Raw genomic sequence first — 16,124 nt, 5'->3', positions numbered from 1 at the left:
CTGCTTTGGTGAACACTGCCTTATGTTATGAATACCTAATTATTAAAAAAAAATTAAGTTATACTGATAGCACTAGTTTAATTTTTAACAGTGTTTAGAGGAATAATTGAGGGTTATATTTTTTTTTTTAATTTATTAAATTATTATTGACATTTCTGGCTTTTTTTCCAAACTTTTGCTTAACTTTTTTTTTTATACATAATACTTTTTTTCTAAATAGTTTAAATATTTGATGTAACCTCAAGTCTTTGTATTTAGATTTGCTTCAGTGTATTTTCTTGTTTATTATCTACATTAGATATATATTTTATTGCTCTCTGTGTTATCTAAGGCTAACCTTCATATTATAGAGAAACAAAACTTTCAGTCTACACAACAGTTGTTTCATTGTTTCTCTTATAATTGTACTACATATACCAATACAGTAGTTGGGATGATCATAAATGTCTTGAACTATGGAAAAAACAACAACCCTGTGCTCAGCTAAGACCAATCGTTATAAAAGGCTTGAATACTGACCTAAGATGTTGCAATCTGTGGGAAGTTTTGACTCATTTCTATGTCACAGGTCTGATGTCACTATCTATGACCTGCCAACAAGCTATTGGTCTAAACTGCCCACAGGTTGCGACTTTGCAGATCAGTGTTCAAGCCTTCAATAATGATTGGTCTCAGGCCAGATTAATGCATTCATTGAAACAGGACTAAATATTCAAGCCACTAAAACAATGACACTTATTTGTTTCATGTGAAAGTGTATATAACTATAACATTAAGCTGGGTAACAGATGGTTAGTTTTAGGATTTGAGTTCAGTTTAGTAGGGGCAATGGTTACCATATTCAGGAATCTGAAAATCTTGTTATAAATTTTTAAATCTTATTATAAATTTTTAAATCTTATTTTAAGTTTTAGTATTAGACATTGGCAGACTAGCATTCATGTTTCTATTATAAAGATAAGTGTAATATCAATAGATTGATGCTTTCATAGTATATTTTTATTTTGTCAATTTGTCTATAACCTAATATTCACAAAAATTACTGGATTTATTTTTTTACTTTAAATTTTTTAATGTATATTATCCCTCCTTCTTTATTACCATTAAAAATATCTTAGAGTCATTAATAAATAAATACAAGTAATTGAATTCATAGAGGAAATAATTTAATGTTAATATTTTTTTTCAGGATAAAATTTTCAAAATGTTTTTTATGCTCTGTAAATAAATGAAGTGAAGAATAAAAAAAAAGAAAATTTTAATAAAGTAAAAAAAAAAAATTTTTTTTCTATACGAAAATTATTTTTCTATATGAGAATTCTATAAATGTTTTTTTGTATTATTAGGCTGGCCAGGTTATTTAGTTGATGTATAGATGTTCACCTTTGTATTTGTATTCTTGTTTGCTTACTGAAGCATTGTGCGTTACAAAGTTTAGAAAATTTTCTTATTTTAGCATGGTGGCCCAACCCGAAATGCCAGCAGAGAGTCAAGATCCTGTATCTCCATTTCAGATGTGTCGTTTGCTCCTTGACCAGATGGGACTGTTGTCTTGGGAAAAACGGTGAGTCCTATTTTCAAAAAATATTGTCCTGCCTAATTTGAAAAAAAAATCATATTTATGTCACAACTTTATTTTGGTGAGTAGTATTTGTCTTTCCCAAATTACATGTGAGTTCGTACATGCCTTTATGCACTGAATAGCTCTTCCTTGCTTTCAATTAACAAATAATCCAAAGATTAACAAACATTGATTATTATCACTTGTACAAATAGAATATTAATTTGACTAAATTTGAATAAAGTGTACTGATGATCAAATAACTATTTCTAACAGAATTCTTAACATTGAACAATAACCCTGTCTCTTATATAGTATCATACAAAGACTTTTCTGGATTGTGTACACCATTGTTAACTATGTTTCTTTTCTTTCAAGTTTTTTTAACCTTCTATCTTGACCTTCTATCTTTGTCTAAATATTCCTAAATTGTGTTTGTTTACATCAATATCTCTCCAAGGTGTTTGAGTTAATTCAGTCTAGAAATTAAAAAAAAAACACTTTTGTTGCACATTCACAGTATGATCTAATAACCTAGTCATCTCTCCTCTCCCACTTGTGCACTAAGGTGAGGCAAGCTCGGCATGCACTCTGAGACAAGCTCTGTCTCTTCTGGCTTGTGCATTGAAACATGACAATATTTAAAACTAATTCTATACTACAATTTTTTACTTTTATTTTAGATGTCACTTTGATCTGTTAAAAAAGAGTGAAAAAGTATTAAGAGAGTTAAAAAACTTGGATTCACAAAAATGGTGAGTGCACTGATTGTAGTATGTTTGAGTCTAAATAAATAACTTTTTGAAAATGATTGAATACAATAAAAGTTTCTCCTTTTTCCATCCCTCTGTTGCCAGTCGTGAGACTCATAAAATAGCTGTGATATATATAGGCCAAGGTCAGGAAGATAAGAACTCAATTTTGTCTAACAGTTCAGCTAGCCGTGCCTTTGAAGATTTTGTTGCTGGTCTTGGATGGGAGGTAAGCTGTACTTAAAATTTATGAGAGCTGGTAGCTAACAAGATCTAGACATATTCTTAACAATTCTTAATGCATTTTAATAATTGTTCTTTACAAAACTGTTGTAAAGACATTTTTAAAGCCTACACACAAGGTTATAACTATTGTAAAGACATGTTATAAAACATAGTTTAGGAAATAGCTAACGTAAAGACATGTTTTTAAAACATTGAATTCTTGTAAAAACCTTTTTTAACTCATTAGCTACTAATGCGACCAAATGCGCCCATCCCCCCCTCACTACTAATGCGTCCAAATGCGCCCGCCACGCCTCCTGCCACAACGTGACGTGTTCAGCTCTCTTTTTCTCACAGTAAGCGAGAGGTTTTTTGTCACTGGCTGGATTTTTTAAAAAGTAGGAATGTAAATCGTTTCAGCAAAAAAAACCGGATGTTTTTCTGATTTCTCTTTCGTTTTCTATGCGACTTCAAAAGTAAGTGAAATTTCAGTCGCTTTGATCTCTCAATTTTGACTTCTGCTACAATGGCGTTTCAGTTTCTTGACTCGCTTATTGCTGATACTAGAGGGTCTATAGATTCAGATAATGAGGCAGAATCTGATTTAGATTTAGATAATTTAGACCTAGATCTAGAAGTAGAATCTGATAGCGATACTGACGATATAGATCTAGATGTAAACAATTCTGTTAGTGTTAGTACTGTAACTGAAGCTAGTCCTAATGATAATGTCGCTGATCCTAGATCTAGTACTGAATCTTTATCTTGGACCAATACTTTGACCAGTGTTTCAGATCAAATGCTACCATTTGATGAAATAGTTGGGGGTGTTCACTATCTAGAAGAAGACTGCAGTCCTTTAGATTATTTCAAATTATTTATTACGGATGAAATGATAGGGTTGATGGTTACAGAAACCAATAGATATGCAGAGCAACAGCAGGTAGCAAAAGGCCAGAGGGATTCCCAGTGGAAACCAGTGACTTCTCAAGATATTTACACCTTCCTGTACATCAATATTATGTTTGGTATTCATTGGATTCCAAGTACTAAGCTCTACTGGTCCTCGGACAAAAGCTGGAGGGTGCCAGCAATAGCTGATGTAATGGGCCGCACTCGGTTTGAAAAGATCAGGCAATATTTTCACCTCAATGACAGTGCACACTTTCCACCAAGAAATAGTGACAACTATGACCCATTGTACAAAATTAGGCCTCTACTGGATCATGTAAGGAGTACATGTCAAGCAGTATACAAACCTCAGCGCAAACTGAGTGTTGATGAGGCAATGGTAGGCTTTCGTGGTCGCCTCGCTATGAAGCAGTATTTGAAGAACAAGCCTACTCCTTGGGGCATCAAGATTTGGTGTTGTGCAGAAGCCTCATCAGGCTATGTACTAAATTTTAGGGTGTACACAGGCAAATCAAATTATTCATCTCCCAATGGCCTGGGATACAATGTGGTCATGTCGATGACTGAGCCATACTTGGACAAATACCATGAAGTGTATTTTGACAATTTTTTTTCCTCTTTGAAGTTAGCTGAGGACTTGTTGGAAAGAAAGACCTATAGCTGTGCTACCATCAGAGCTCGTAGAAAGGGTTGGCCTCTGCCTAAATCAAAACAAAAGAAAGGAGATTTGAAGATGAGACAGAAAGGGCTGATTGTTGCTACACAATGGACTGATAAGCGGCAAGTCAATATCCTGTCCACAAACTCGGACCCTGTCATGACCACAGTTGAGCGTAGGTCTAAAACAGGCATGCTAGATGTGGAAATACCTCTACCAGTTGTCAATTATAATAGTGGCATGTTTGGAGTAGACCTGGCAGACCAGCATCGTTCATACTACCCAGTTGGACGTGTAAGCAACAAGTGGTGGAGATACATGCTATGGTATCTGATAGACATCTCTATGATCAACAGCTTTTTATTGATGAAAAAATCTAGACCCAATGATTCTACAGATTCTTTATCTCAAAATCACTTATTGTTTCACAAGAAAGTAGCTGATCAGCTTCTGACAGCAGCAACAAGAGTTACACTACTAGACACACCAAGTGTTGCAGGAAGATCAAAGCCATACAACAGCCATCACATGTTGCAGCCTATGCCTGGCCGAAAACGCCGCTGCTTTCAGTGCTCTAAAGATGGGAACAAAACAGCAAGTGGCAGAACCAGTGAGACCAGAACTGGGTGTCATATGTGTCAAGTTCATCTTCACAGAGGACTCTGTTATTCCAAATTTCATGAGTTTCTCAGGCAGCAGTAAAGTAGAAAAGCAAAAACTTTTGTGTTTATGTTGATTTTTATCATTTATTTGTTTATAAAAATAATTGAAAATATATATTTTTGGAAAGGTCATTCATTTCTCTTTTTTTTAAAGATTTTTTAAAAGTAATTAGATGATATTTAGTATTTTTAATAATTTTTTTTGTAAGATTACTCTATGGGAAAATTAGAGTTACCTCCCTTTGCTTAGTATTTCAGGCAATGAAGCTGGGGTAAGGGCCTAGTAGCTAATGAGTTAACATATAGTTTAGACTATTATAAAGATTTGTAACAGCATCTAGTCTTGACAATAACTTTGTGAAGAGTTGCTTCAAAACATTTGGTCAAACTATTGTAAAAACATTTTTAAAACTTCTAATTTAGATGAATGTTAAAATATATATATTGGTTATTGTAGATTTGGTGCAACTAAAACTTTTATTTACTCTTTGAAAGGTGGACTTGGAAACACATCAAGGATTCATGGGTGGACTCCAACAAAACAGAACAACAGGTAACACAGCCCCCTACTGGGCCAATTCAACCTGTGAAGTTATATTCCATGTGTCTACTAGGATCCCTAGTATTGGAAATGATTGGCACATCAAGGTAATTTTCTCAGCACAATTTCACTTTTTTTTTTCTCACATTTAACAAAAAAACAATTTCTTTACCTAGAATGGAAAAGTGTTAATATTTGTTTTCAAATTTTACTTAACTACTTCCTTATATTTTACTTTGACTTTCAGATGCGCCATCTTGGAAATGATGAGGTTCACATTGTGTGGTCAGAACACAGCAGAGATTACAGAAGGGGGATAATTCCCACGGAGTTTGGGGACATTGTTATTATTATTTATCCCCTCCCAACTGGCCTCTATCGCATCCAAATAGATAGAAAGGCAGAGGTAAGAGCAACTAATTGGGAAGGGCTCATTTTGTTGTTTAAAGTTTATATTTAACATGCTTTGATTTGAGTTTGCATCCTAAAAGATCCAATTAAACATCTCAAAAGGTAGAATTGTTAACATCTTAAGGCACCTGTTCTTAATGATTTTTGTAATTGTTTTTTCTTAGTAAATATAGTGTACCTACATCCTGTTGTATTAATTGAAATTATGATTATTTTTCTGTAGGTTCCCTACTTTGGACCTCTTTTTGATGGAGCCATTGTGGATCATTATGTCCTGTCTGGCTTAGTTAGAGCTACTGCGATTAATGCCAGCCGCCTAAAGCGTTCATCTATGCCATTTTATCATGCATAGTATCTTTTTGACTCCATTTAAGTATACTTTTGTTTAGAGAAAAATAAACATTTTTGAGATGGTAAGTTTCTGATTGGAAATAGTAATTAAATTTGGAATCAATGGTGAGATTGTTGGTCTGAAGTGTTAAGATATAAACATTGAGAAAGAGGGAGTGAAGGGGATGGGGGGGGGAACAATAAAGCTTACAGTATCAACCATTTCATTTTTCCAAATAAAGACTATTCAATGTGTTGATGAAAACTATAAGATACTATGTAGATAGATCGCTATCAGTGGAATACCAATAGGAAATTCACATTCAAGCTAACATTTATAAACCTCTTATTTATGGTTGAATTATTATTTAAAACTGTTTGGGTCATATAGCCATTTGCTACGGCATTTAGATGATCCTTAACCTCTGACCCCTTAGCTATGAGGAGCGTGCCAAATGCCTAGAGACCATCATTCAGCAGCACACTGAGAACACAATGTTTGAAGACTTTGCTGAGAATGTTTTTGCTCCAGTCTTACCAGCCAATGCAGCAAGTTAGTCAAAGCTTCTGATTTTAGCAATGTTAAGTAGCATTTGTTAATGGATTTGTTTGTGTACAAAGTGTTTGTAAGTATAAATAGATCTTTGTTCATTGATGTTACATTTTATTATTTTCTAAAAAAGATTCAAAGAATAACTAGATCTAGAATAAAATAATTGCCCAATATCAATCTAAAAAAAAAGGTCTAATGATTTTTATTGGAGGGGGCTATTATTGTATTCAGAAACAAAGATTACCATCGTGCATGAATTTTAATTATTCATTTACTGAGGGTTTTTTTTTGTCTTATCTAACCCGATCCCATCAACACACAGTAGTTGACTCCACTCTACCATCCGAGTCCAGTAACAACAGTCTGAATGAAATATGCCAGCAGGGTCAGACTGAGACCAGCTCACAGATGTCCCCCAACAGCTCCAGGCAGAGAGGTAGGAAGCCACAGTCTGCTCTTTGGCAAAAGGGTTTAGATAATCTTGTCTTTATATAAGCTAGGGCTTCAAATAAAATCACATATTTAATCTCAAGCTTGTATAGCTCCAAGCCTGTATTCATGCTAGTCTTTTTTTTCCCCATTAGTTTTGGGTCCAAATTTTTATTGAAGTAATTTCTATATTTGTTGATCATACATTTTCAGTATTATTTAACTGCATTTTCACATTTATTAACAAAACAAAATTTTAAAAAATCTTTTTAAATGACATTTAACTGTATACCTATTCTAAAGACTCCATTTAGTTTTGAAAGTCAGCATAATAGTGACATAGTTCACTCGGTGAGATTTGCTATATATAGTTACAAGAGAAAAAAAAAGCTTTATCTCAATCATAAATCTGAAAATAGTAATAATTGTAGCTTTAACTCTTTGACTCCAGAATTATTTGCCACGTTTGGACGGAATTATTTTTTTTTTGGCTATTCGGAGTGAATAGAATGCATCAATTAAACTTTTATAACTTTTTTGTTTTTTAATTAGAAAATGATATATTTATGTCACTACTATTGGAAAAAGGAAAACTGACTACCTTGTACAAGTCAATAGCTCTGGTTCTATACAAGATCTAGGAAATATATTATGATCCAAAGTAGAAAAAAAAATAATATTAACGACATAACTTTATATTAAAACCATTTAAAAACACATAAAATGAATGTTCTGAGCTCATTATCACATATCACCATCATCCAGAACATAAATCTAAAGAAAGTAGAGCCTTTTTAAGACCCCACTCTTTCAAAAAAAATCACTGTAAAAACACATTGAAAGAAGGAAATTCCGGATGTTTAGCAAAGGGAACTATTCAAGATAATATTTCAAGCAATTAAAAAACGTATACGGGAGAAAAAAAAAAGAAAAAAAAAATCAAAACATCAACATTGCCAGCGTTGATCGCAGCTTTATAGCTATAAAAAATCAACAATGGGAGCGTCCTTCCGGAGTCAAAGAATTAAATAGTTAACTCTGATCAGTTCTGCCTTGTAAAAATCTTTGTTTCCCTCTTAATTTGAGAAGTATGGAGAACTAGTAGTCATATGTACCTGGTAGTTCCTGGGTTACCTTTTGATATGCATATAGGATAGATGAACATGTGCATAATTTACTCTAATTCTGTTCCAACTCAAAACTTCTACTCTACAGTGAAACATTTAGCTAAACATTAGATGAGTACTATGTTTGGAAGTTCAAATGTTTCTTTTTAGAGTTCTTTTTTCATTTTTAACTTAATTAGTCTATGAAAAATAACTTTTATCAAATCATTCAAATTAAGTAATAGAAAACGTTACTGTTTAACCAAAATTGATTAGTAATTTCCATTTCAAAGCAGACTTTATTATGTATCATGAAGTATTCCAACTTTTCTAGTGTTGTTCTCTAAACAAAATGTTTTTATTCAGAACTCCTTTTTTTATGTTCTTGTACACATTTAAATAAGTTCTGCTAAAAAGTTATACATTAATTTATTTAATATAGACTATGACTAATAATGTTGTTTTTTTTTAACTGATTATATTTGTCTCATGCTTTGAAAGCATTAATTAATTTGATGATCTCTAATTATACTAGTCTACAAGCTTCCTCCCAGATGATTGTACCTGTCTCATCATTTGTTTTTGTTGAATGTATTTTATCTTACTACAGGCAAGAAGCCTATATTCCTATTCTTACATTTATATCAGAACAGTTCTCTTCTGTGTGAATACTGTCTATAGGCTCTATTACTGTTTTATCATTCATTATTTTATAATTCTTTATTTATAATTAAATGTTTTACTATCTTGATCAATAGTTTTTCTGTGTTTTATTTTCATTAGTAATTCTTGTTAAATCATGCCCACATTTGTATCCTTTTTTAACATTTAATGGTATTTTCACAATTCCAAAGATGTGTGGAGTGATCATGCACTCTGAAATGTGGTGCTATTACTTTTATTTGTTGTTTTAAATTTGAACAAATCAATTTCCATACCAGCATTTATAAATCTTATCCACACTGTTTGGACAAAAAAAACAACAAAGACATAAATTCATCTTTGCCCTTCAGTTGTCATTTGTGAGGCAAGAAATGCTTTTGTAATCAATTCTGTTGAGATGTAAACAAAAAATGGTAATTAGCATTCATTTTAATAAAGGTTCATTTGATACTGTCTTTTAATTGGCTGTTGCTGTCTGTGTTGACATTGTTAAATATTTTACAGTTGATGAGGATACTGGATACTATATGAAGTTAGTGAAACAGACAAAATCAGATGAAAACATGTTATTTGCCTGTTTTTGTTGCAGTTTTTTGTTATTCTTACAGCTATTATGTAATGGTAAACCTAATTTTGATACAGATAGTATAACTGGAATATCAAAGAAGCTGTAAATTTATTATTTTAAAAAAAATTCAACTTTAACTTCTTAATTTTATTTTACTGGTAATTTCACGCACCTAGGAGGAATTCACCATCACACTGCACCTGGAGCCATCTTCTGGCCCACTGGATTCAGGAAGCAGCACAGGGTTGTCAGCAGTGATTTTGATACCCTGTAGACCAAATGTAAATAATTGACAGCTCTTGGCTTATTTTTTGTAGGTCATGAGTCCCCGCTTGCAGACGTCACCATGTTTATCTACCATGCAAAATTAGTTGAAAAACATTTTTTTTCAAATTGGTATTAAATTTATATACACATAAAAGTAATTTAAAAATGGAAAATATTTAAACTGAAAAACCAACACAAAGATGTCCCAATAGACAATGTAAATAGCTCTGAGGGAGATAACTAAAGTGTCATCACCAAGTCTACATAGTCCTGTACATAAGTAACTTCCAGGTAAATCATTACAAATCCTTGTATACATCATACTTATAATTGATATTTAGTTGCAACAATTCTATTTAAAGCATTTCATTATTGCAAGTCATAGTTTGCTCCTGACTATATTGAATATTAGGATGTAACCTTAGTTTTATGAACATGAAGTTAGCAGACGTTTTCAGGTCACTTGAAAATCATTCCTTTGTTTCTAAGTTGTTCTAAATTGGGTCTAGCATGTCTATGGTCTAAAATTAAACCCAAACAGAAAAAAGATGACACTCTCTGGTAATCGAATCACTTAGTCTTGACATTTCTAATGTCTACAATTCACTTGATTTGATTTTATGACATTGTTCAAACAATCTAACCAGTCTACTCAGCACTGTACTAAAAGGTCTAAATGATTCCTGATTTCCTGTATGGCATCCTTTCTCCACCTTAGTTTTTTTTTTTGTTGTTTTTTTTTGCTTATTATTTCTTAATTTTCTTAATTTTAGTCTTCTGTAGTTGACAAAATGTTGTTGTTATTGTTAGCTATCAAACAGATAGTTTCGTATTCTCTAAGTAGTGCTTTAAATTTTTTTTTTAATCATTTTGATTGAGATATACAAATTAAGAAAGGAATACATTTTAAAAAATCTATACATATCAGGGTAATAGCACTGAGCCATCTTGGGAAAGGAAACTTATATTATATGAAAAAATATATATATATATGCCTAGTAAGGAACATTATACATGTTAATAAAATAAAAACTGAAAACAAGAACTTTAGGAAGTTTATATATAAATTCAATCACCCATCTGTTGATAAGCTAACTAATCCCTAGTCTCAATGGCTGTTGTTCATTTGTTATTGGAAGAGTTCACACCTGAATACATGGTAGATCAACTGGATGACGTCCTGGCTTAAGCATGTGGATATTGTGAAGTGACTGGACCATCTATTTCTGTTTATTTTGATGGATTTTGACTTGTTTCATCTCTGAAGCATTTGTGAAATATTTCTTATTCAAATTGTGCACTTGTTCTTTTTGTTGCTTTGTATTAATCTCCCTTGTTTATGTGTCTTTAAAGTACTGAAACCATTTTCAACTCATTGAAAAAATAAAACTTAACAGCATTTGAATCATATCATTATTCATTTTTAACTTCGTTCCTTCATTCAGCATTGTTTGAGAATGGATTTAGTATTATCTCATTTTTCTGTGTTGTTATTTTGTAAATTTTGTCTTGTTAATTTTTCTTGTCAGTTTTTATTGTTCATCTCCGTTTTTACATTTTAGTTTCTGCTTCTTTATTTGGCTAGTTTTTGTTTCTTTTGCTAAAACCATTTCATTTTGCTATTGTTTGATGTTGGAGCAGTGGTGTGATGAATACCAACTGAAAAAAAATGTTTGGCATTTGTTCTGTGTGACTGGGCAGCTTAAAGCTCTGTTGTTGACCAACACCTGGTTCTAAAAGCTCTGTTGTTGACCAACACCTGGTTCTAAAAGCTCTGTTGTTGACCAACACCTGGTTCTAAAAACTCTGTTGTTGACCAACACCTGGTTCTAAAAGCTCTGTTGTTGAACAACACCTGGTTCTAAAAGCTCTGTTGTTGACCAACACCTGGTTCTAAAAGCTCTGCTGTTGACCAACACCTGGTTCTAAAAGCTCTGTTGTTGACCAACACCTGGTTCTAAAAGCTCTGTTGTTGACCAACACCTGGTTCTAAAAGCTCTGTTGTTGATCAACACCTGGTTCTAAAAGCCTTTAATCTTGTACAAAATATCTTAACATAAGTTTGGAAAAATTATTGCTGGTATTATACTTTCAAGCAGGATAGATTAGTGCTTTATTATTAACTATTTAACCCAATCATACCAGCATCATCCAAGCCAGCAGAATAGACTTGTTTATATCATCCAGCAGAATAGACTAACTGTTAACATAATTATATATCAATGCACCATCCAGCATGATCTACTATTTCATAAACTTGTACACAATTATATCAGCCAGCAGGATAGATTGTTTCTGAACTGATAATTATGTTTATTTAGAAATACCGTAAACACTTCCATTGCTTGTAATTGTACTTTTTGGTCCCTAAAATATATACACTTCTTTGTTTGTTTATTTTTTAATAAGTCCAGTGAATACATGGTTTTACTCATTTTTAATTTTAACTGACTAAAAGTCTTAAAACAATATTAATCATAATCATTTATCATAGTATGTGTGCTTTGTATATGTGGGAGGCATTTACTATCTTAAATGAATATGCCCCAAAAAATTACAATAAAATATATATATATATATATATATATATATTTCAATGTATGGATATTTTTAAAAAAATGAAATGTTTCCTTTTCTTCTTCATGTAGTCTTAAGAGTTCAGAATATTCTTAATAACATCAAAATTAATGGACAAGGGTATAGGGCATTAGAATGTGTTCATACAACCTTATGCAATGTCCCTGATTTGTAGTTATTCACTTGTGGCAAATTTCTGTGTAATTTAGCCTCATTGATAGTTGAATGAACAATGTAAACAGGAAAAAAAAATCAATAAAGCTATGAATTGTAACCTAAAATACTTCTTCAAAGTGAAATATACCACTGTTACTTGTATATTGAAGTGTTTTAGCTTTCCACATCATTTCTTTTTATTTTGCCTCTTTAAATGTAGTAACTGTCTGATCACAATGTAAAATCATCTTTATTGGACTTGTTTGTTTCTAGTGCTTTTGAAGCAACTAGTTGTGATAGATGTCTGATGTTTCATGTTTGTTTTCTTTCTTTTTTATCCATTCAACTTTCTGTTGTGTTTTTTGTTTTTTTATTATTATTCTCCTTGATATACTTTACAAGCACATTTGGCTAGTTTTAGTTTGGGCGGGATACTTATAGTTTATAACAAAAATAAGTTTTACAAAAAATAAAGTGTAATGCAAATATAAAAAGTACTTTTAAAATTACTGTTAAATTTTAAAGCTTATATAACAGTTTAAGGTGGTTTCTATTTTGATGCATATTTCAGAATTATAAACATTAAGTTATTTGCGTGTAAAACTCATCATTGTTACCCTTGCTGTTTCTGTTTCCTTTATTATTGTTTATTTTGTTTCCTTTTTCTATTTTTTCTTATGTATGTGCTTTTATCACACATTGAATTTTTATTTTGCAAGAGTTCAGTTCAAATTAGGATATTATTTTAAAACAAAAACAAACTATAAATAACCATCAAATACAATTACAACTTATTGAGTACTTTGTTCAGACAATGTGTCTGTCTGAATAATTTTATATAATTTGGCTTTTTTTTTTCTTTCAATTCTTGGCCTGCAGGAAAACTTGGTCTAAAAAATGTTGGTATGTTCTCTTTGTGCACAGGACACAGTGACCTGGCATTCATTCTGCTGAATGATGCTTAGTTGTCTGTGTTTTACATACTTTTATATAACTATATGTAGTAGAGTTGACATTCATATTTAATATATGTATACACACACTTACACATGGCCTGGTATAGTGGTAAAGACTAAAAGGAAATGGACAAATAATCCTAATTTTAAGTGACAAAGTTTGAAGTAATAGTAAGACCCAGGTTGCTTTTAGTTATTTACTACTTTTGACCTTTTTTTTTGGTCCTAATTGTAAATTGTTAACTTTTGAACATTCATTCAGTTAGATGAAGTTTATTAGGGTTGAAATGTATACAAATAATGTTAAGCATTTGGCAAATTTGAGTGATTGTATAGATATTAATCTTTGAGATGACCTTTATACCTGGCCATACACAAATTAGTTACAAAGTATTCTGGCTGAAGGGTATTAGTGACAAAGCAGCATGTGGGTGGTCATGTAGTGTGTGCATGGGGTATACTGATGGACAGTATGGTTAGGACGGGAATTCAACTGGTTCTTGCAGGCTGGTACCACTGAAGAAAGATTCTTACTATTAATTGATTCTGTGGATATTTTCCTGTTTTTGTTTTTATAGCTTGACTCTTTGAGTTGTTTTTATTTGCTCAGTTATATTTTCATTGCAATGTTTTGTTTCTCTGTTTGTTTGTTCCAATCACAGTCATCTACATGTCATCACACTATCCACAGGAGTTGCCCATGCTGTCAGTCACTTAATATTTCACCACAAACTGGGTGGGGCTGCTGCTGTCCCAAAAGACCACTCTGCCCTTGTTCTGGCGAAAAAGTCCATTGCAACCCACCTGTCGCCCAGACTGGAAAATATGCTACTGTCCCCGCCTACCTCTAGAGACTATTTCACATCTTCCCCTCCTAAAGAGGCCCATACTAAAGAACGCTCCACCTTGACCCCTAACACAAAGGAAAGCCCCATGTCCTCCAGAAAAGACCACCAGGCCCATTCGCCATCTAGAAGGGACCGCCATGATACAAAACCATTAAAGAAGTATATCACTTGTCTTTCTTTTTTTTAACAACACTCACCCTGCTTTATAGATTTACAATTCCCAGTAAATCTAAAAAAAAAAAAACTTTTTTTTTTTTTTAATTTCAACTTAGTGTTGTGTTTGCTATTTTTTTTTTTCATGGGCATAACTCAATATTTAGGGATTATTTGGGCATCCATTTTTTCTTACACAATTTTTACACTTTTTTTTTCTAATGGCCAAAATGAAAATCTATATGGTACGCAATTCAGGACTAACATTTGTTTTTCTTACTGGGCTTTTGTTTTTCTATTTGTACATCCATTGTTGCTTTCAACTTGCTTTGTTTAGGTACAACTAAGAGAATTAACTTTTAGTCTGCTTTGTTTTCATGTCATTTCTATGATTGGGATGTTCTCTTTTTGTTCAGTGTCTGGGGGTAGTTTACAGTGGGTAGAACATTTGGGCAGTAGTGTCAAGAGGTGTTTATAGTGGTAAGAGTATAATGGCAGTAGTGTCAAGTAGAGAGTATAGTGGGTAGAGTATAATGGCAGTAGTGTCAAGTAGAGAGTATAGTGGGTAGAGTATAATGGCAGTAGTGTCAAGTAGAGAGTATAGTGGGTAGAGCATTTTGGCAGTAGTGTCAAGTAGAGAGTATAGTGGGTAGAGTATAATGGCATTTGTGTCAAGAAGAATAATGTTGATCATGGTAGCTTTTTCAAATACACTCTTCTGAATTTTTTTTTTAATCTTTGGTAAGATCCCCTCCCCCCATTTCCAAAGCCTTGGAGTACAGATAAATAGCTTAATACTAGAATTTAAAGCATTGGTCATGTGTAAACAGAACTTTCAAGTAGTGTACCAGGTCATTGAATAATTACACAGCTTAGAATGCTTAATGTCTATAAACATTTTGAAAAGAAAGGGTAAAAAATACATTTGTTTCCTTAAATTTGTGAAATGAGCTCTCCTATTTATAAATAGATATTAATTGAAGAATTAATACTAATACTTGTTCAGCTTTATTAGCAAACCTTGTAGTCAAGTTTAGAACATGAAATGCAATTTTTTAAAAATACAATTTTGACAAATCAGTACAATAATCACAAAAGCTGCACTGCTTAATATGCGAGCCAAATAACAAAACCCAGTATCAAAGAGCTTTTATCTCATATTACAATTTCCCCCTTTTTTTTTTATTTGGCTTACATGGACTTGTCTGTAGTCTAATGATCAGGTAAGTTCATACCTTCAGCATTATTTTCTCCATTTTTAGGTCTATTTTGTTCAGTTTCTGTTTAATTATTGGATCTCGTACACATATTTTGTGAGGCATGTCTTTTTTTTTTTTTTTAAATATAATGACTTCATTCAATGTCTCCACTAAATTTAATCTTGTGTCTGTATTTTATTTCATTTTGTTTTGACTGCTTCTGAGTATCTTTTTGTGTCAAAACTTGGAACTTGTATGCATGGTCATCACCATTCATCTCCCCTTACATGTCATTTTCTGTTGTATTGTTGCTGGATTCTATGTCTTTTTTTAAACATGTCAGCCTCTCTATATTAATATGGTACCTTTACTTAATATCATATGTTTCTTAGAATACTTTTTTTCACTGATGCATGCAGAAATGCAAATCTTTCATATCAACTATTTATTTATTTAAAATTATTGCACAATTTCGTTCTGTGGCTATTACTATGTTTGATGTATGACTTTAATTATATAACATCACAATTTTCAGTCAGAAGGGAAAACTGTGTTTTTCTTGGTTTTTAACTTCTTTTTTTTTGGTGCCCAAAGACT

General features: G+C 32.2%; 1 protein-coding gene across 12 annotated transcripts in view; it reads left to right on the top strand.

The window, feature by feature from the left end:
- LOC106057120 (ral GTPase-activating protein subunit alpha-1-like) overlaps positions 1–16,124 on the top strand; it is a 55,085-nt gene that overhangs the window by 36,095 nt on the left and 2,866 nt on the right. For 5 of the 12 annotated variants that reach the window (XM_056023781.1, XM_056023780.1, XM_013214193.2 and 2 more), the window contains 9 exons: positions 1,457–1,564; positions 2,245–2,316; positions 2,419–2,542; positions 5,266–5,418; positions 5,559–5,717; positions 5,946–6,073; positions 6,490–6,605; positions 6,928–7,041; positions 13,251–13,274. In XM_056023781.1, coding sequence (XP_055879756.1) covers positions 1,457–1,564; positions 2,245–2,316; positions 2,419–2,542; positions 5,266–5,418; positions 5,559–5,717; positions 5,946–6,073; positions 6,490–6,605; positions 6,928–7,041; positions 13,251–13,274 — 998 coding nt within the window. Of the gene's footprint in view, positions 1–1,456; positions 1,565–2,244; positions 2,317–2,418; positions 2,543–5,265; positions 5,419–5,558; positions 5,718–5,945; positions 6,074–6,489; positions 6,606–6,927; positions 7,042–8,249; positions 9,259–9,547; positions 10,860–13,250; positions 13,275–14,018; positions 14,335–16,124 lie in introns of those variants that run through there. The other 7 variants (XM_056023778.1, XM_056023784.1, XM_056023779.1 and 4 more) reach the window with 7 other exon arrangements.

Source organism: Biomphalaria glabrata, chromosome 3 (genome assembly GCF_947242115.1).
Source record: "Biomphalaria glabrata chromosome 3, xgBioGlab47.1, whole genome shotgun sequence".
Lineage (NCBI taxonomy): Eukaryota > Metazoa > Mollusca > Gastropoda > Planorbidae > Biomphalaria > Biomphalaria glabrata.
The sequence above is the reverse complement of the archived record's forward strand: the minus strand, read 5'-3'. Positions and strand labels throughout refer to the sequence as shown.